The 22,482-nt window shown below is 41.3% G+C and overlaps 1 protein-coding gene and 1 non-coding gene across 9 annotated transcripts in view; both read right to left on the bottom strand.

Moving 5' to 3' along the window:
- CCDC148 (coiled-coil domain containing 148) overlaps positions 1-22,482 on the bottom strand; it is a 293,619-nt gene that overhangs the window by 147,827 nt on the left and 123,310 nt on the right. For all 8 annotated transcript variants that reach the window (XM_061437347.1, XM_061437319.1, XM_061437336.1 and 5 more), the window contains 2 exons: positions 18,395-18,533; positions 11,581-11,787 (listed from right to left, as the gene is read on the bottom strand). In XM_061437347.1, the coding sequence (XP_061293331.1) occupies positions 11,581-11,787; positions 18,395-18,533 (346 nt within the window). The remainder of the gene's footprint in view (positions 1-11,580; positions 11,788-18,394; positions 18,534-22,482) is intronic.
- On the bottom strand, positions 10,381-10,528 carry LOC133236346 (U12 minor spliceosomal RNA). The gene has a single exon (XR_009732850.1). It is a non-coding gene; the product is annotated as a U12 minor spliceosomal RNA (small nuclear RNA).

Here is a 22,482-nt window from a genome sequence, read left to right as displayed (position 1 = left end):
AAAACTGTGTGACCTCTGAAATCTCTGTTCTCAGCCTTCTAATAGTTGTTCTCTTTTGGCCTCTTGGCATCTCATTCTCTGCATTCAGAGCTTACAAGTTGGCAAAGAACTCATGAGATTTTTTTTGTAGGCATTTTGGAGGCTTTTATCTGCCGTTCCTTTATCTCTGGTACTCTGTCCCCCAAATCTCAGGTGCCTTTGCAACCCAAACTCCAATATCTGCTTTCTTCACCTATTGAGATTATAATTTACTGCATAGTTTATTTCTCTTTCTTCCTTGTATTAAAACATGATGTCAGAGGAATTTCATTGCAGTCCAGTGGTTAGGACTCCACACTTTCACTGCCAAGGGCCCAGGTTCAACCCCTGGTGGGGGAAACAAGATCCTACAAGCCACAAGGTATAGCCAAAAAAAGAAAACAAAACAAACCGAAAAACCATGACGAACCCATGAAGTCAGGAAGAAACCTAAGGTGAACACAGGGCTCATCTTTAAAGTTTTTCTTATTTTAGGGATCTTATTCAGGCACTGGCTGTCCAATGCCTATAAACACTTCTAAAATAATACCTTGTTCATTTTTTATTGTTGTTTATCATGGTATCTGTTATTCATTATCAATGGAATTGAAATTCAAAAACTATATTATAGTACCATACACCATGCAATTTGTAAAACCTAAGTCTGTTCTCTAACAGCAAAGGAGGCTAAAATCTGTGGAGAAGGGAGATTATGGGAGGAGCCGATGCCATGACAAATATGGAAAAGGTATTTCAGATATGATTTATTCAAAAAAGTATCTTCTATCTCATTATTATCTGATTTCCCTTACTACTATAGTTTCTTGGTTAAGTCATTCATTAGATAGATAGAGATGGGAGGAAGAGCACACAAAGAAGATGAACTAAGTACCTGGTAACACGGTCCATGCCTGAAATACACCTCAGTTTTATAGACTATCAGCTTTTCTTTGTAAAACCATATGTGACTTCACAGCATATTCAGTGTTGACAATTAAGTCTTGTATTTCACTTCTTAATGACCTTGAACATCCACGTACTTGTTTCTACAGAAGATTCCCTCATAAATAAATAAGGTAGAAAGAAGGTAGTTAAAACAGTACTATATCAAGAGGTATAGTGGTGCTAGTGGTAAAGAACCTGCCTGCCAGTGCAGGAGACATAAGAGACGTGGGCTCAGTCCCTGGGTTGGAAAGACCCCCTGGAGGAGGGCACGACAACCCATTCCAGTATTCTTGCCTGGAGAATCCAGAGGACAGAGGACCCTGGTGGACTACAGTTGATAGGGTTGCAAAGAGTCAGACATGACTGAAGTAACTTAGCACACACACGTTAAGAAGAGAAAAATGCCTAAGGCTTATTACATACTTCAACAAGAGTCACTCAGCACCAAGCACGTTCTGATCACTGAGAAATTTGTTGCGAGGGTGGTATTAGAGGAGTAGAGGAGTTATAGGAGGTATATGCTATACCAAGATAAATAAGATGGGGCTCCTGCCTGCAGTTGTACAGGGGACATAGATTTTTCCAGTGTGGCAGAATCACTGGCAAGTTATGATTATCTAATAAGGGGCTAGGGATAACCAAGAATGGACTGAACCTAGCCAGTGACCCAAGAAAGTCTTCCTGTAGCAGACATTTGAACTAAATCTTGAAGATGAGTGAGACTTAACCAGACAAAGGAAGGTGAGAGCAGCATTCCTGACAAGCCAACAGTGGTGGGAGCAAGGACACAAGGTCAGGGAACAAAATGCTGTACAATGCTGTGTCAACTAGACATGGAGAAAGGACTACAGGGGTTTGGCATGTTTAAACTGTTAAATATGAGGTGGAGTATCAAGAAAGGAGACTAAGAAGGGAGCCGGGGTCCATGTTACTGAGGACTTAGAAAGCCATGCTACGAAGTTTAGCCATAGTGCAAGTAAAGGGGTGCTACTGAGGAGCTGTCATCAAGGGATGGACTAATGCAAATAACCAGAACGCTTTTTAGATACAGCACCCTACCTGTAGATTAGGGGAAAACTTACAGAAATGCTTTTGTGGGATGTGAAGCATAGCCATTAGAAGGCTGCTGTAATAGTTCAGGAACAGTGGCCAAGGCCCCCTGATAGAAAGGAAAGGCTATATAGTTAATACAGAAAAATTTCCAAATTCGGTAAGTCGCTATGAGGGTGAGGAAAAAGAGGAAGCTAAAATAAGTTTCAAGAAAGAAGTGCAAATTTATTATGGGAAAACAAAGATTTCTATTTTGGACACTGAGTTCAAGGTATCCGTAGACTTCTAAGTTGGTATAACTAGTATGTAGCTGGATAAATGAGGTTCAAAAGAGAGCTGTTCAGAGATGAGAAAAAACGATTTGAAAGTAATTAGCACATAAAGTAGGGAAAATAACAAGAGGGATGGAGAGCCAATGAAGTAGAGAGAGAAGAACAAAGAGCAAGGACAGAATCCTGGAAGAAACCAAGGTTACAGGAGGGGCAGAGTGACAAATACACAGGCTGGCTGAGAATCACTTTAAGACATGACGAAACTAATGGTATTTTGGAAGCTGACAGAGTGAAAAATGTCCAGAGTGAGTAGTCAAGAGTGAGAAAAGAGGCAGAGGGGTCCACTAGGATGAGGATGGGAGAGTGTTAATTCTATTAAGTAATACAGAGGTCACTCATCATCTTGGAGAGAGGATAGGAATTTGATGGCGTGGAGACATCACAAGTCTTGAAGAAAAAAATAATCTAGATTATTCTTTCAAAAGTTTGATTTCAAATGAAAGGGTAGAGAATAGGGACTGCCCAGGACCTAGAGGATGACAGAGAGGAATACCCCACAGAGTAAAAATAAAGGAAAGGGGTTAAACAGTAGAACCAAGTGGTTATATGGGTCAGAATCCCAACCATCAGAGGAAAGGACTGGACATGAATGTGTAGAAGATCTCACACTGTGCATCAGAGGGGAGAGCAGGGGACTAGCAGACACAGGGCGGGGGAGATAGGAACTGAGGATTAATCTTACACCTCCATGACTTCATTTTATTGATAAAGCAGGAAGTGGTTTGTCTTCTGGGAGTGTGATGGGGAGGGTGTACAGTGTTAGTCACTCAGTTATGTCCGACTCTTTGTGATCCCACGGACTATAGCCCACCAGCTCCTCTGTTCACAGAATTCTCCAGGCAAGAATACTGGAGTGGGTAGCCATTCCCTTCTCCAGGGGATCTTTCTGACCCAGGGATTGAATCCCCGCTTCCTGCATTGCAGGCAGATTCTTTACCATCTGATCTACCAGTGAAGCCCAAGAGTCTTTTAAGGACCTGTCTGTGGCTTACTTAATGTTGGCACTAGTGGTAAAGATCCCACTGCCAATGGAGGAGACAGAAGAGACACAGGTTTGGTCCCTGGATAGGAAGACCCCCAGGAGGAGGGCATGGCAATCCACTCCAGTACTCTTGCCTGGAGAATCCCCATGGACAGAAGAGCCTGGCAGGTTACAATCCATCGCGTCAAAAGAGATGGACATGACTGAAGTGACTTAGCACACACACACAATGCTTTGAAACAGGGATGAGAGGACTAGGAAGAGCTGGTGAACCAAGGATAAGACTGAGCATTCTCATGTGGACATTTCATTCAGAGTCTGGATCAAATGACTTTTTTCTTAGCAGTACTTGGCCACCCAGCATGGAGACAGAGAAAGTCAACTGTGAGACAGATCTGGGAAAGAGGCCCCCCAGCCATTCCACAGACAGTCGAAGATGTTAAGGAATCAAATACGCAGCTAACAGAGTGGTCCAGGCTAGTGCTGGGAGGGTCTGGGGCTAGCAGTCTGAGAAAATTTAGGGGACCAAACAGAAGGTTTTGTGGGAGCAAGAGAATGAGAACTCTGTTTTCCCGCTTTCCTCTCACCCATCTTGTGAGAGGCCTGAAAGTCCCCTACTTGCTACAGCAGCTGCTGCTGATAGAAAACCAAAGCAGAGAGAGAACACATTATTTCAAAATTCCTTTAGCTCTTTCCTTAAAGACACAAATCGTCTAAATCACTCCCCAAAAGCCCTTTTAAATTCCAAGACTAAGAACAAAATTACGGTTAAATATTTAACCAGTGTTTATTATAGCTAGCATGTTGGTTTTAGAAAGATCAAATTTATGATACGACAAAGTAATATTTTTCACATTCTGTAAGTCTATTTTATAGCACATTGGGGCCCACAGTATAATAAATATCTTCTTTTATTTTATAAGATACTTATATGCAAAGCTGTGTAGGGCAGAGATAATATTGAATTTCAAGTCAAATGAGCTGGCATGAACCTTAAGTCAGGTCACTTTGTCTTTCAGGACGTCAGCTTTTGGACTTGTAAAATGAAGACTGAGAATAAATCTCCAAGTTTCTTTCCAGGTTTTAAAAAAACTATGAGATGAAAGAGGAGAGTGAAAAAGCTGGCTTAAAACTCAGCATTCAAAAAACTAAGATCATGGCTTCCGGTCCCATCACTTCATGGCAAATAGACGGGGAAACAATGAAAACAGTGAGAGACTTTCTTTTCTTGGGCTCCAAAATCACTGCAGATGGTGACTGAAGCCATGAAATTAAAAGACCCTTGCTCCTTGGAAGAAAAGCTATGACAAACCTAAACAGCATATGAAAAAGCAGAGACATTCCTTTGCTGACAAAGGTCTGTCTAGTCTAGGCTATGGTTTTTCCAGTAGTCATGTATAGTTGTAAGAGCTGGACCATAAAGAAGGCAGAGCACCAAAGAATCGATGCTTTTGAACTTGGTGTTGGAGAAGACCCTTAAGAGTCCCTTGGACTGCAAGGAGATCAAACCAGTCAATCCTAAAGGAAATCAGTCCTCACTATTCATTGGAAGGACTGATGCTGAAGCTGAAGCTCCAATACTTTGGCCATCTGATGCAAAGAACTGACTCACTGGGAAAAACCCTGATGCTGGCAAAGATTGAAGGCAGGAGAAGAAGGCGACAACAGAGGATGAAACGGTTGGATGGCATCACCAACTTGACGGACATGAGTTTGAACAAGCTCCGGGAGTTGGCGATGGACAGGGAAGCCTGGCATGCCGCAGTCCATGGAGTTACAAAGAGTCAGAAATGACTGAGTGACTGAACTGATGAGATTAATTTAATATTTTTAATTACTACAGAATTAATAGAGTTACCACTTTTCTTTTATGATATATTTTTGTTATGAACTATAATTTGCTGAGCCTCAGTTCTTGATCAGGAACACAGACTCCAACAATAACACTGTCTCTATGAAAAATAGAATCCATTTTACCAGTTTACTTTATGCTCCAATTTTTCCATTCTCTGCCCACATTTACTCTTTGGAGGCTGCATCTCCAAAAGTTCAGAGATATTTGTTCACCATATTGTGACCATGTGTTACTGAAGAGACCCATATTATATTGCCTTCGCAGAACCCAGCCCATGATTTCATGGCTGAGTGCTCTACAGCACTCATATGCAAAGCTGTGTAGGGCAGTTGTACACCTTAACTTGGATTTCTCATTGAGGGTAATATCAGAAAGTGCCTATATAGCATCTATTCAAATGTCTGAGATGTTGAGGGCACTCCACAGAGTACGCTTGATACACTGGGCAGCATGATGTGTGGGAAATAATCAAAACACAGCATTATTTCTGTCCCCTATTCAGATATTTCTCCCACCACTAAACGAAACCTAGGCAGAAACCATAGCCCACTCTTGGATTACAGAGGGTCCCACGATCACTTTAAGTCACAAAATATAGTCTTGATTCAAAATTAAATTATCTAGTTCTAAGAGATTAAGCAACTCTTCCCTCTTTATTCAGAAGATAACATTTCCTTTTACTCCCTACATGCTTAGACCATCAGAGCCCAGGAGTGGGAAACAAAAGGAGAGGAGAGATAAAGGGGAAAGGCAGTTTTCTCATGGACTGGTTATGGACTGAGGCTGTCTGGTAAACTCAGTAGGTACTTAATGCTGCTGACTTCCCTTCCTATCAGTTTTGTTGCCTGGGCTGTTCCTGGAAAATTTCCCCATACACAATTTCCTTTAGTTACTTCTTTTCCACCTTCAGGTTCCCATTTACTGCTCTTCCAATTCACTGTTTTGGGTGGAGCCTAAACCTCTGGCAGGAGCCTTGTTGGGCAGAAAGAATCTCAGACTTTTGAAAATGACCACAATGCCACTAGCCAATGATTTCTTAAATACAGCATGTAAAAGACTGATAAACTGCATTGCATTAGGACCTTCCAGAAATCAGAAAAGAATGGCACTCCGACTTTAACCACAAGAAAAGGCTGGATAGCCTACAACATAAAAATTTTTCTTGAATCTAACAGAGAGAAGACATCATAGGACAATAAACTAGCCTGATATTTAAAGAAAGGTAGAGGCCTCCAACAAGATAGGCAATTCTAGAGCTACTTACCTGAGGCAGAGCCCCTGGGAAAGACAAGGCCATTTTAGAAGGGATAAAAAGATGGCAGGTAAAATTTTGTGATGATTCCATAGTTTCATTTTAACAATTTGCTGCCGTGGCAGAGTCTGAGCTTCTGCCATACGGAAGCTACAGATGCAAGGGGAATTTACACCCCCCACAAGCTTTTCTTTACAAATCTACTAGAATGTTCCTAAGAAAGATCCAGGTCAGGGAAAGCAGCAGAGGAAGACTCCTGTGGTCATACAAACCAGCCAGAGAGGAACAAAGCCCTTATGAACAAAAGGCACTGTGGGTGGCGAGGGAGGCGGAGCTGCAAACCCTCAGGGCGCCAAGTGTAGACCCTTTGAGGCCACGGAAAGGGGACAAAGAAATCCTTCTCTCCTGAGGAAGAAACAGGAAGCTTTCTCCCTCACAAGAACCAGCAAGACCTGAGGTGAACTTGAAGTTCATCTGCCCTGGGGAGGAGGGCAGAGTCACTGAATAGGTTCTGGCCACAATATCCAGGAACGTAGGTCCTGCCGGATACTGAGGCTGAACCAAGAAAGCGGAAAGCCTCTTCCCCAAGCAGGCTAGCAAATGACAGTAAGAATCTGCAACTTGGGAAGATGCGAGAGTGGCAAGACACTCTCTTGGGCTCAGACTCACAAGGAAAGCCTGAAGCCTACTTCCACCATAAGCAAAGTGACACTAATTGCCAAAAACTGAAGACAACTGGTGAGTGGACAAACTGTAATAAACCCATATCAAGGAATATTACAGCAATAAAAAGGACCGAACTGTTGGCATTTATACTATCATGGCTAGATCTCAAAGGCATTATGCTCAGTGAATAAAGACAGACTCAAAAGAGTACATGTCATACTATCTGGTTATAGTTATATGACATTCTAGAATAGGCAGAACAATAGAGACAGAGATCAACAGTTGCCAAAGGCTGAAGGTGGGTGCGGTGTCGCCTTCAAAGAGGCATGAAGGACTGTTGAAAGTGATAAAACAGTTCTATATCCTGACTGTGGGGGTGGTTACATGTCCAGCATTTGTCGAAACTCACAGAGCTATACACTAAAAAGGGTGATTTTGTGTGATAGTCATTCAGTTGTATCCAACTCTGCAACCCTATAGACTGTAGTGTGCCAGGCTCCTCTGTCCATGGGAATTCTCCAGGCAAGAATACTAGAATGGGTTGCCATTTCCTTCTTGACATAGGGATCAAATCCAGGTCTCCCACATTGTGGGCAGATTCTTTACTGTCTGAGGCCCCAGGGAAGTCCCCCAAAAGGATGATTTTAACCACATATAACTTACATCTCAAAGATATTTAAAATTAAAAGAAAAAATTTCATTGCAATTAAATTGTTCATCAAAAAACAACATTAACAGTGTGAAGAGACAAGTTACAGATTGGGAGGAAAAAATGGAATTTGCCTACAGAACATATAAAGAACATACAAATGAGTAAGAAAAAGAGCAGACAATGGAATAGAAAAATGGGCAAAGGACCTAAGTGGCTGTTTCACAAAAGAGGATATTCAAATTGCCAATATGCATAAGAAAAGCTGCTCGACATCTTTATTCTAAATGCAAATGAAAATCATAATGATGTACCACTACACATTCATCAGATTAGCTGAAGTTAAAGATTTGGCAATACCAATGTTGGCAAGAACGTGGATTAACTGAAACTGGTTGTAAATTTGTATAACCACTTTGGAAAACTATTTGGAAGTATTTAACATGAGCCTTATGATTCAGCAATTCCACTCTGAGGTAATTATTCAAGAGTTACAAGGGCCTATGACCACCATAAGTCAAGATCAAGGATGTTCATAGCACCATTATCATAACATGAAAAGCTGGAAGCAAATCAAATGTCCACCAACAGGAGAAAATATAAATAAACTGTGGTATATGTATGTGCACAAAATATTACCCAGATGATTATTACATGCAGCAAGGATGGAACTCACAGATATGATACAGGAAAGAAGTATCAAAGAGTAACTGTATGATTTGACTCATATGAAATTCACCAATAAGCAAAACAATCTTGAATGATTAGATGAATTCGGAATAGTAGTCATGGATGAGGCTAGTATATATTGGGGGGACTTCTCTGTAGCTCAGATGGAAAAGAATCTGCCTTCAATGCAAGAGAAACTGGTTTGATTCCTGGGTCAGGAAGATCCCTGGAGAAGGGATAGGCTACCCACTCCAGTATTCTTAGGCTTCCTTTGTGGCTCAGATTGAAGAATCGGCCTGCAATGTGGGAGACCTGGGTTCAATCCATGGGGTTCAGAAGATCCCCTGGAGAAGGGCATGGTAATCCACTCCAGTGTTCTTGCCTGGAGAAACCCCATGGACGGAGGAGTCTGGAGGGCTACAGTCTACAGGGTCACAAAGAGCCGGACACGACTGAGTGACTAAGCACAGTCTATACTGAGAAGAGGGGTGAGGGAGCATTCTGAGCCCTTCTGTATCTTGATCTCAGTGGTATTTCTATGGGCAGCATACATTTGTAGAACTTTATTCAATAGTACACTTATATTCTGTGGACTCCACTCCATGTATTTTTACCTCTATGTGATACAAAACCAGAAAATATCCCCTTCAGCACATCCTGAATGTGTGCAAAATGAGTATAAAGAGACTAGGCGTATATAAGGATTTGGCAGGACCCCTGACCATCCTTCCTCTCTTGTGTTTTTTTAGTCACTGAGTATTTCTTATCAGCCACAGATGGAGATGAAACGTGCATTAGCTCTGTAGGACATGGTAGATTGGGCTTTGTGTGTGTGTGCGTTTGTCAGTCATGTCCAACTTTTTGTGACTCCATGAGCTATAGCCCACAAGGTTCCTCTGTCCATGGGGTTTCCCAGGCAAGAATACTGGAGTGGGTAGCTATTCTATTCTCCAGGGCATCTTCCTGACCCAGGGATCAAACCTGGGTCTTCCAAATTGCAGGCAGATTCTTTACCATCTGAGCCACCTTGGAAGCTTCATGTAAATTCTATTGCTTTTAGGTCCTAAGTTTATGCAATGTCAAAATAAATATCTTTTTGTTTAAAAAACTGCAGAGGAGAAGTTTTTCCTCTAATAGAGACATTTATTTATTTGGTTTTTAATTTATTTATTTATGGCTGTGCTGGGTCTTTGTTGCTGTGAGGGCTCTTCTCTGGTTGTGGGAGCAAGGACTACTCTCTCGTTGCCACGCATGGGCTTCTCACTGTGGGGGCTTCTCTTATGATGAAGCACGGCTCCAGGTGAAGGGCTTCAGTAGTTGCAGCACACAGACCCATTAGTTGTGCCGCCAGGGCCCTAGAAAGTGCAGACGCCCCTAGCTGTACAGGGTCAGTGGCTGTGGTACATGAGCTTAGTCGCTCTGAGGCATGTGGAATCTTCCCGCACCAGGGACTGAATTCATGTCCCCTGAATTGGCAGGCAGATTCTCAGCCACTGGATCACCAGGGAAGTCCAAGACATTTGTTTTTATATGCTATTAATTGCTATAATGTAACATCTACCAGCTTATTTTTTCTTTCAAGAAAATAAAAGTTTACAACATCCTCCTACTATGTCATTTATCAATAAGTTAAGATCTGTGCACTTTACTGTGTGTATGCTGTACCTCAATACAATTGTGTGTGTGTGTGTTTGTGTGTCGCATGTATCTTTATTTCTCAAGTACAAACAAGCAGTTGGCATTATACTGCAGTTACAGAAGTAAGTTTCAGAGAACTGCCTAAGGTCACTAACTCCTGGTTCAACAGTTTCATGGTTAATAGTATTTTCAGCAATTCTGTGAGGTCCGAACAGTCCCCTGCCTAGGGACTTCAACAGCGAAGGATTAGTCAACTCCTCCTCCTGTCTCAGCTCCTCCAGTCTGATTGGGTCAGGCCATTCTACTCTTTAAGTATAAGGGGAATGGGCACATCACAGCTCCCAGGCATCCTGCAAAGTAGGCAGGTCACCTTAGGGACAGCTTTACCCACACAAAAATTCATCTCACATTAGCTGTGAGGATTCAGTGTCACCCCCGATCATAATTTTCCTTACTTAGAAGTTTAAAACATGATACAATTTATGTTTGACGGCCCTTCCAACACTCCTAGGGAGGCCAAATCCACCTGGGGCCTCTGGGACTCATGCACCCGTGATCCATTTGAGGAGTGCGATTACTCCCAACACAGCAGCCACTCTTGTTTGCAGTTCTGCCATTAAGGCAGTTTCTCTGTACTTCCAGATTCTGTGCTGTCTGTACTTCCCTGCAAAGGCAATGGCACCCCACTCCAGTACTTTTGCCTGGAAAATCCCGTGGACGGAGGAGCCTGGTGGGCTGCAGTCTATGGGGTCCCTAGAGTCGGACACGACTGAGCGACTTCACTTTCATGCATTGGAGAAGGAAATGGCAGCCCACTCCAGTGTTCTTGCCTGGAGAATCCCAGGGACAGGGAAGCCTGGTGGGCTGCTGTCTCTGGGGTCACACAGAGTCAGACACGACTGAAGCGACTTAGCAGCAGCAGCAGCAGCAGTACTTCCCTGCGAGCCTCAGACACCAGTCCCCAAGACTCCACTACAAGGGTTACCCACTCAACTCTCCAAGCCATCCTGGAGGTTCCTCGCTGGGTCTGGGCAGGAGGAAAACCCAATCTGCTCCCCATCTCACTTTGTTGAGAGCTCACACAGCCTGTCAAGCTCTCCCCAACGTATCTGTTCACAAATCCTCCCTCCTCTTCGTAACTGGATCCTTTTTTAAAAAAACTCTTTAAAGAGAATGAGAGGTTCCTGAGTCTGAACAAGTATCAGACATTTACTCTATAATTACACTGCATTTTCATCCCGTACCCCATGCTGATGTATAGCATTCGTAGTTGGTATTGGATATTCACAATCAAAACTTCAATACTTACCTCCTGTTCGACTTCAGGTTGAACTGTATGAAACTGTTGATTGTTTATAATGTTTTGACTTAAAGGAATTGCAGTTTCATATAGTTCAAGCTAACAATTGTATTCAAAATAGGCTTTTTAGAGAAATCTTAGGTTGGAATTGAACAAACAGGAAAAGTGAATTCTGAAATGAATACTCAGGCAAATACTGAAGCATCATCTGCAAAGCATCTCACCTTGGCTTTCAGATCCGCACACACTTCCTGTTGCTTTTTCCTGTCCTTAGCCAACATGCTTTCCATTTCATGAGTTGCACAGGCTTCAGCCAGTGTCAGCACAGCCTTCTGTATAAAGTCTTGCCGATTCTTATTCCAACTCAATATCAGGATTCTTCGCTGCTCCTTAGCAAAGCGATATTGATTACAATATTTCTCATGTTCGACCTGAAAAGAAAACAGATGATAAATGCTTATTATGAAACTGAGCTTATGTGTTATGTCATTGCTAGAAAAGTGAATAAAATGAATTAAAATCAATGATTTTGAAAAGTGAAGACCAAATATCTTAATAGTAAATACAACAATCAGGATCAGGTACCAGTCCCAGATTTCTGGGTCCATGGCTAATTGGTGACTGAGGACCAGTCATTTATTCTTTTTAAGTTCTCATACAGGATGGAGTCAGGCCAGGTGGTCTTAGAACAACTTCTACTTCTATATGGTAATGAATCTATGAGCAGAAAACATGATTTCCCCTGCATATAATTTTAAAAATACTCTATCTAAATCAGTTTTGTTATATTAATAACGACTTCAGGTGCTTTGGTTAGACATGTGCTAATAAACATTAAAAATTGCGATAATAATTCTAAAAACTCAGTTTGCCATTGATTAGGGAAACAATCAGATATTAGAACATCTAAACTTACAATAATTATAGCACTGACAGTAGCTCTTCCCATCCTATGCTCTTGAAGGGCATGACATTCTTACACGGATATCAATAGTTCCTACTGCCAGTGAATACCAACCCTGGGAGGTCTGAGTCTTAAGAGAAAGAAGAGGAAGAGAGATAGCCTTAAGAGTTTGAAAAACCTCTGTAGGTGATTCTGAAATACTCCTTATAAAAAGGTGTGTGTGTGTCTATGAGAGCTCAATTGCTCAGTCATGTCCAACTCTTTGTGACCCCATGGGCTGTAGCCTGCCAGGCTCCCCCATCCATGGGACTTACAGCAAGAATACTGGAGTGGCTAGCTATTCCCTTATCCAGGGGTTCTTCCTGAACGAGGGATTGAACCCATGTGTCTTGCATATCCTGCACTGGCAGGCAGATTCTTTACCACTAGTGCCACCTGGGAGGCCCCTATATAAAGGTATGTCACCTGAAATTAAGAGTTGTCGACCTAAATAATTCTTCATTTTACTAGTATAGACCACATCTCTGAATTTAATATATTATAACCTCGCAAAAAAGATAAGGTGGCACCTACTTAAAAAAAAATTATAATTTAGGTATGGTTAATTAAAAGTTGGCTTAAAGCTCAACATTCAGAAGACGAAGATCATGGCATCTGGTCCCATCACTTCATGGGAAATAGATGGGGAAACAGTGGAAACAGTGTCAGACTTTATTTTTCTGGGCTCCAAAATCACTGCAGATGGTGACTGCAGCCATGAAATTAAAAGACACTTACTCCTTGGAAGGAAAGTTATGACCAACCTAGATAGCATATTCAAAAGCAGAGACATTACTTTGCCAACAAAGGTCCATCTAGTCAAGGCTATGGTTTTTCCTGTGGTCATGTATGGATGTGAGAGTTGGACTGTGAAGAAGGCTGAGCACCGAAGAATTGATGCTTTTGAACTGTGGTGTTGGAGAAGACTCTTGAGAGTCCCTTGGACTGCAAGGAGATCCAAACAGTCCATTCTGAAGGAGATCAGCCCTGGGATTTCTTTAGAAGGAATGATGCTAAAGCTGAAACTCCAGTATTTTGGCCACCTCATGAGAAGAGTTGACTCATTGGAAAAGACTCTGATCCTGGGAGGGATTGGGGGCAAGAGGAGAAGGGGACGACAGAGGATGAGATGGCTGGATGGCATCACTGACTCGATGGACGTGAGTCTGGGTGAACTCTGGGAGTTGGTGATGGACAGGGAGGCCTGGCGTGCTGTGATTCATGGGGTCGCAAAGAGTCGGACATGACTGAGCGACTGATCTGATCTGATCTGATCTGATGGTTAATTAAGTAAACAGTGGTATGATCACTCACCTAGAGCCAGATATCCTGGAATGTGAAGTCAAGTGGGCCTTAGGAAGCATCACTACAAACAAAGCTAGTAGAGGTGATGGAATTCCAGTTGAGCTATTTCAAATCTTAAAAGATGATGCTGTGAAAGTGCTGCATTCAATATGCCGCAAATTTGGAAAACTCAGCAGTGGCCACAGGACTGGAAAAGGTCAGTATTCATTCCAATCCCAAAGAAAGGCAATGCCAAAGAATGCTCAAACTACCACACAACTGCACTCAACTTGCACGCTAGTAAAGTAATGCTCAAAACTCTCCAAGCCAGGCTTCAACAGTATATGTGAACCATGAACTTCCAGATGTTCAAGCTGGATTTACAAAGGGCAGAGGAACCAGCGATCAAATTGCCAACAACCACTGGATCATTGAAAAAACAAGAGAGTTCCAGAAAAACATCTAGTTCTGCTTTATTGACTACACCAAAGCCTTTGACTGCGTGGATCACAATAAACTATGGAAAATTCTTCAAGAGATGGGAGTATCAGACCACCTGGACTGCCTCTTAAGAAATCTGTATGCAGGTCAGGAAGCAACAGTTAGAACTGGACATGGAACAAAAGACTGGTTCAAAATAGGGAAATGAGTACATGAAGGCTGTATATCATCACCCTGCTTATTTAACTTATATGCAGAGTACATCATGAGAAACACTGGGCTGGAAGAAGCACAAGCTGGAATCAAGACTGCCAGGAGAAATATCTATAACCTCATATATGCAGATGACACCACCCTTATGGCAGAAAGTGAAGAAGAACTAAAGAGCCTCTTGATGAAAGTGAAAGAGGAGAGTGAAAAAGCTGGCTTAAAGCTCAACATGCAGAAAACTAAGATCATTGCATCTGGTCCCAATACTTCATGGCAAATAGATGGGGAAACAGTGGAAACAGTGAGAAACTTTACTTTTGGGGGCTCAGAACTACTGCAGATGATGACTGCAGCCATGAAATTGAAAGACGCTTGCTCCTAGGAAGAAAAGCTATGACCAACCTAGACAGCATATTAAAAAGCAGAGACATTACTTTGCCAACAAATGTCCATCTAGTCAAAGCTATGGTTTTTCCAGTAGTCATGGATGGATGTGAGAGTTGGACTATAAAGAAAGTGGAGCACCAATGAATTGATGCCTTTGAACTGTGGTATTGGAGAAGACTCTTGAGAGTCCCTTGGACTGCAAGAAGATCCAACTAGTCCATCCTAAAGGAGATCAGTCCTGGATGTTCATTGGAAGGACTGATGCTGAAGCTGAAACTCCAATACTTTGGCCACCTGACGCGAAGAGCTGACTCATTGGAAAAGACCCTGATGCTGGGAAAGATTGAAGGCAGGAGGAGAAGGGGACGACAGAGGATGAGATGGTTGGATGGCATCACCGACTCAATGGACATGAGTTTGAGTTGGTGATGGACAGGGAGGCCTGTCCTGCTGCAGTCCATGGGGTCACAAAGAGTCGGACATGACTGAGCGACTGAACTGAACTAAGTACATAATGAAATAGGCTATGGCTTCACTTAAATCAAATATCAGCTACTAAAATCCATTCTATAAATTCTTAGCTTTAGTCCTCAAAGCCAAGACTATGCTTAAAACTTGTCAAACACTAAGAAAGGATGTACACATCATACAGAAATGCATACTAATTATCCCAGTGTAAGAAGTAAATGCAAAAATCTTTATCGTATTAACAGTAGGCAAATACAAAAATCTACACACAGTTCAAAATGACAGCTGGTCACAGATACAAATGGAATCAATAAGGAATAAAATGAAAGCTCCAACTTAATAAATTAGGACTTGTATAAAATCTAGAATGAATTATTAATATTATATAACATATTTTTTGCATAACAAGAATTTGCAATAAAATAAAGGTCAGAAGGAAAACAAATAACTGAATGGGGATTAATGGGATAGGAGAGGTTGGTCATAACTAGTTGTGTGGCCTTTGCTTCAGTTTCTTCACCTGAAAAGTAAGGATGATTATAGTACTTCTCTCATCCACTATTATGTGCACTACATGACTGACATAAAATAAATTCTATACACGTTAGTATTGTTTTTTTAATTTATTTATTGTTTTATTGAAGAATAATTACTTTACAGAATTTTTGTTTTCTGTCAAAGCACAACGTGAATCAGCCATAGGTATACATATATTCTCTCCTGTTGAAACTCCCTCCCATCCTCCTCCCTCAAGTATTGTTACTTGATTTAAAACAATTACAAAAGTACAGAGTATGTAATACTATTTTATGGCATGGCCTATAATATTTAAAAGGTAGGAGTCCATACATGTTTGTTTACATATATGTTTTAAAGTGAATTACTGTGAAATTCATTGGTGACACGGTAACTTCTGTTTCCTTGTCTCTGTGGTCTTGTCCAGTAAAGAATGTAACCGTAACTTCCCAGGCCTGTCTCAGGGAAACTTCAGACAAGACTCTGATTTATGAATTTGGGGCATTTATGTTCAGACCCATCTAGGGGATCAAGTGGAGTTGTGGTGGGGATGGTGTAGGTAGACACAAGCTCCTAAGGCAAGTTTTGGCTTCCCCATGACTAGAAGGATTGAGATGCGGCAGGCTGTGTGAATGGAAGGGCAAAACCCATTTTCTGGCAAGACTCAAGGAATGGCAGAACCTCTGACATGGGCAGGTGAATTTGCAGACACCTGGAAGTCAAACACAAGCAGAGCAACCCAGAGGACCATGGTGAAGCTCTCTGGGGTAAGCCACAGAATAAATGTTGCCAGAGGGGTCTCCCATCTTTTTATGCAACATGTTGTTGTTCAGTTGCTAAGTCATATCCGACTCTGTGACCCCATGAACTGCATGCAGCACACCAGCCTTCCCTGTCCTTCACCATCTCCCTGAGCTTGCTCAAACTCATGTCCATTGAGTCAGCGATGCCATCCAACCATCTCATCCTCTGTTGTCCCTTTTCCTACTGCCCTCAATCTTTCCCAGCATCAGGGTCTTCCAATGAGTTGGCTCTTTGCATCAGGTGGCCAAACCATTGGAGCTTCAGTTGCAGCATCAGTCCTTCCAATGAATACTCATAGTTGATTTCCTATGGATTGATCCTTTCCTATGGTTTGATCCTTTACTGTCCAAGGAACTCTCAAGAATCTTCTCTATAACCACAATTCAAAAGCATCAATTTCTTTGGCACTCAGCCTGCTTTATGGTCCAAACCTCACATCCATACATGACTACTGGAAAAACAATAGCTTTAACTAGATGGGATTTTGTCAGCAAAGTGATGTTTCTGCTTTTTAATACATTGTCTAGGTTTGTCATAGCTTTCCTTTCAAGGAGCAAGCGTCTTTTAATTCTGTGGCTGCAGTCATCATCCACAGTGATTTTAGAGACCAAGAAAATAAAATATGTCACTGTTTCCATTTTTTCCCATCTATTTGCCATGAAGTGATGGCACTGGATGCCATGATCTTAGTTTTTTTTGAATGTTGAGTTTTAAGTCGGCTTTTTTACTTTCCTGTTTCACTCTCATCAAGAGGCTCTTTAGTTCCTCTTCAATTTCTGCCATTAAGATAGTATCATCTGCATATTTGAGGTTGTTGCTATTTCTCCTAGCAATCTTGATTCAATCCAGTCCAGCATTTCACATGATGTACTCTGCATAGAAGTTAGATAAGCAGAGTGACAATATACAGCCTTGAGGTACTCCTTTCCCAATTCTGAACTAGTCTGTTGTTTCATGTCCAGTTCTAACTGTTGCTTTTTGACCAGCATACAAGTTTCTCAGGAGGGAGGTAAGGTGGTCTGGTATTTCCATTTCTTTGAGAATTTTCCACAGTTTGTTGTGATCCACAGTCAAAGGCTTTAGCATAGTTATGCACCATGCTGTCTTGTAAAACAACAGACTTCATACCTATAACCCTATTATTATATAACCCTATATATAACCCTTCATATAACCCTTCATATAACCCTATTATTTTCTAGAGTTTAGGAGAAAATAATTTTAGAGCACCATTTAAAGTGTATATATATATACACACATATATATATACATATATATACCTGCTGCTCTGTGACAACCTAGAGGAGTGGTTTGGGGTGGGAGGTGAGTAGGAAGATCAAGAGGGAGGGAACATATGTGTATACCCATAGCTGATTCATGTTGATGTATTGCAAAAACCAATATAACATTGTAAAGCAATTATCCTTCAATTAAAAATAACTTTTTAAAATACGTATGTGTGTGTGTGTGTGTATGTGTGTGTGTGTGTATGGTGGTGGTTTAGTTGTTAAGTCATCTCCAATTAATGCGACGCTATGGACTGTAGCCTGCCAGGCTCCTCTGTCCATGGGATTTCCCAGGCAAGAATACTGGAGTGGTTTGCCATTTCCTCCTGTAGGGGATCTTCCTGACCCAGGAATCAAACTCAGATTTCCCACATGGCAGACTGGTCTCCTGCATTGCAGGGGATTCTGTTATTGCTGAGCCACCAGGGAAGATGTGTGTGTGTGTGAGAGAGAGAGAGAGAGAGTGTGTGCGTGTGTGTGTGTGTGTGTGTGCATGCGTATAGTTTAGTAATTATTGACCACCAAAACAATTTAGCTTGGCAGTATACAAGGACTGAAGCTAAGTCACTTCAGTCGTGTCCGACTCTATGTGACCCCATAGACGGCAGCCCAACAGGCTCCCCGGTCCCTGGGATTCTCCAGGCAAGAACACTGGAGTGGGTTGCCATTTCCTTCTCTAATATAAGGTCGAGCACTCACCAAATCATGCCTCGATTTGTGTGGAAGACATCTTTGTAACATGTCCAGATACAAAGTCCTTCTGCCACAGAGATCCCCAGGATACTGATCCAAAACAGCCTGGTAAATCCAGTGGTCTTCATCACTTAATTGGAAGTTTCTGGAAGCAACAAAAATATCACATGATATTATGATTATTGAGCAGTCAAAGGAGATTGAGGGACCTCAAACTGTTTAAGCTGTTAGAAAACAACGATTACATAAAATGAAGTCTGGAAAAAAATACATTAGCCAAATAAAATGTCTGCTCTATAAAAGGCTCTAAATTCTAACACATTGGGTTCTTTCATTATTTCATGTTGCCATGAGTTCCAGGCTTAATCTGAAGAAGTTTGACAATGAGACATCATATTTTTAAGATATTCTATCTTTCTTATAACAATATTTTAAAAAGCATGACAATGAATGAAATAAACAAACATTGGAAAATAAATTATTAAGCATATAGATTAAAAAGGAATTTTGCTAATTCAACAAAATTTCTATTTCTAGACTGGAGGAAAATACAAATGTAGACAAATGAACAATTACATAAAGGAAACTACGGCCTGAGGAAGGGACATATTATGGTTTGATATTAAAAGTAAGTTTAAAATTCTCTTTTACTTTATCCCCTCAACTTCCTGCATTGTGGCACGAAGACTAAATGTTGGTAGTAAAAAGATACCCAATGGCATTAGATTTCAAAGTGATAAAGAAATCATTTTCATAGGATCCCTACAAGTCACCTTCCCAATAACAAGGCCACTATGCTCCAAAATACTTTTAATTCAGAATTTTCCTAGGCTTTGTGTTCTACAGGAAGTATTAGCAAAGCCCTATGCAGAGTGAAAAGGCTACAGGATCAGCTTGAGCTGTAGACTGAATTAATGTCTGTTTATTATTTAGTTTATTTGCATGTCATTATTCTTATTTAATACTTTGGAATAATCAAATACAGATGCAATCAGAGTGAATATTATTAGCAACAAATATTTCTTTGATCTAAAATGAAGACTTACTATTGTTTATTTCTACCATGTCAATGTCTTCTACTTTAAAGCAATTTAAAGCATTTTTATAATATGTCCTCTATGCCCTTGTAAACTATTTGGAGATTTAAAACAATAAAAACTCTTTAAATCATTGATATTAATTGACATTTTACCATCCTCATTCAAGTTACTCAGTTTCTTAAGGTATTTTGTTATTCGGATAAGTAGTAAGAAAGAAACAAAATTATTTTTCAAAGAAGATACCTTCTCTAACAGCTCTGTAATAGGAAGAAAAAGTGGGTTGGAAATATTCCATTAGGAAGAAACAAAGTCTGCTGTTCTTCTGTATGACATAACAATCTATAGCAGATAAAGAATTCAAGATTTCATTCATTAAACAAATTAAGTGTTGGGTTCTCTCTGAATCGGTTATGCATATATAGACAACAATAAGGCATCCACAAATAAAGGATCTCAAATAGGAGTATTAAGCCTGGTAAAAAGCTTGCCTGGGTGTTTTTGGCATTTAAAACACCCTTGAGCTTCCATGATAGCTCAGTTGGTAAATAATCAGACTGCAGTGCAGGAGACCTCTATTCCTGGGTAGGGAAGATCTGCTGGAGAAGGGATGGGCTACCCACTCCAATATTCTTGGGCTTCCCTTGCGGCTCAGCTGGTAAAGAATCCACCTGCAATGCAGGAGACCTGGGTTTGATCCCTGGGTTGGGAAGATCCCCTGGAGAAGGGAAATGCTACCCACTCCAGTATTCTGGCCTAGAGAATTCCATGGACTATATAGTCCATGGGGTCACAAAGAGTTGGACATGACTGGGCTGACTTTTACTTTCAAGTCTTCATGGACAGTATCTCAGGTCCTCTCTCAAGGAACTCATTTCGTTCATGATCCACATAAATGCATTTTAACAGCAGACGTAGCCACAGAAAGGGATTCCCAGGTGGCACAATGGTAGGGAATCCACTTGCCAGTGCAGGAGACATAAGAGATGTAGCTTTGATCCATGGGTTATGAAGTTCCCCTGGAGTAGCAAATGTCAACCCACTACAGTACTCTTGCCTGGAAAATTCCACAGAGGAGCCTGGCAGGCTACAATCCATGGGGTCGAAAAGAGTTGGACACAACTGAGCACACACACACAGAGCCACAGAAATTCTCTATTTCTATTTGGCAAGCAACCAGAAAAGGGAATAGATCCACAGTCCATTCTTCATTTATGCTTTCAAATTGTTTTTGTAATCAAAAGAACTTGAATACAGTTTGAATTTCCATCTATATTTGATTACAAATGTGGATGTGCAGGGGTGTATCTGCTGGGGAGGAGGAAGAGACAGAACCTAGGTCTAGTAAGTTCTGTTTTTGTTTTGTTTTTTTATTTACTTATTTGTGCCAGGTCTTACTTGTGGCACACGGGACCTCCAGTCTTTGTTGCAGCATGTTGGATCTTTAATTGTGTGTGTGGGATCTAGTTCCTTGACCAGAGACAGAACCTGGGCCCCCTGCATTGGGAACCTGGAGTCTTAGCCACTGGAGCACCAGGGAAGTCCCAGTTCTCTTTTAAATTGTTATTTATCTACATAAAGACTGCTGATGAAGCTAGGCGCAGTCACCTTGATGAACTAGAATTCCCATCATCAAGATGCTGATAATTCACAGGTCTAAATTTCTCCTCTGGAGAACTGTCCTGGGCCAAATGGGAATAATCTCACCCAGGAGGCTACTCTCCCACCCACCTTTGAGAGCCAACCCCAAGCAATGATTGGCTGACATGGGGCACAGAAGACCAGTCCACTCGCTTCAAGATGAGACCAACTCTGTGATGCCATTTGTGCTCTGGAGTTTCACTATATGCGCAAACGGTAACCTGTTTCCACTGAGATATTCCGCACAGACATCTTCCCCTCCTTCATCCTGCTTCCCTTACCATCCTTTTCCTGAGAGCTTGGCCCAACAAACCACTCGTTCTTACAATCCTTGTCTCAGAACTGCTTCTACAGAACCTGACCTAAGATAATGTACGAGCAATCTTACCCATAATTGTCAAAAATAATTTAAATCCTGTGGTAAATGGAGAAGTACTTCTAAGCTAATTGCTTTGATGATTTCTCATACTGAATTGTGGTGTAAGATTGTGGCTGTGCTCAAAGAGAAAGTGCAAATAGCAAACATTTACAAAAATGATTTTTAAATAAAAGCATGCATTAAGCAGTGTACATCACTATAAAAAAATATAGCAGCAGAAGAATTTGTGGCACTCAGTGCATTTTTATACACTGCATAAATGTATTAATTAGGTGCCATTTAGCAACATTAAAATCACATAAACATATGAAATGATAACATTAAAACGAGATATTTCAAACCAAGTATGCTATGAACAATGATCACATCCATTTGCTATTGATTTTAGAAACCTCACATCTCAACAGCTTTTTCCAATTACCACAGTTACACAAATTGTAAGTCATTTTTTTGGTACATGTAAGATAAAAATGAAAAACACGCTTATAAAAAATGATACATTTCAGTTCAGTTCAGTCACTCAGTCGTGTCTGACTCTTTGTGACCCCATGAACCACAACAAACCAGGCCTCCCTGTCCATCACCAACTCCCAGAGTCCACCCAAACTCATGTCCATTGAGTTGGTGATGCCATCCAACCATCTCATCCTCTGTCGTCCCCTTCTCCTCCTGCCCTCAATCTTTCCCAGCATCAGAATCTTTTCAAATGAATCAGCTCTTCGCATCAGGTGGCCAAAGTATTGGAGTTTCAGCTTCAGCATCGGTCCTTCCAATGAACACCAAGAACTGATCTCCTTTAGGAAGGACTGGTTGGATCTCCTTGCAGTCCAAGGGACTCTCAAGAGTCTTCTCCAACACCACAGTTCAAAAGCATCAATTCTTCGGCCCTCAGCTTTCTTTATAGTCCAACTCTCACATCCGTACATGACCACTGGAAAAACCACAGCCTTGACTAGATGGACCTTTGTTAACAAAGTAATGTCTCTGCTTTTTAATATGCTGTCTAGGCTGGTCATAACTTTCCTTCCAAGGAGTAA

The sequence above is a fragment of the Bos javanicus genome, chromosome 2 (genome assembly GCF_032452875.1).
Source record: "Bos javanicus breed banteng chromosome 2, ARS-OSU_banteng_1.0, whole genome shotgun sequence".
Classification (NCBI taxonomy): Eukaryota; Metazoa; Chordata; class Mammalia; order Artiodactyla; family Bovidae; genus Bos; species Bos javanicus.
Note: the sequence above shows the minus strand (reverse complement) of the source record. Positions and strands in the feature narration are given on the sequence as shown.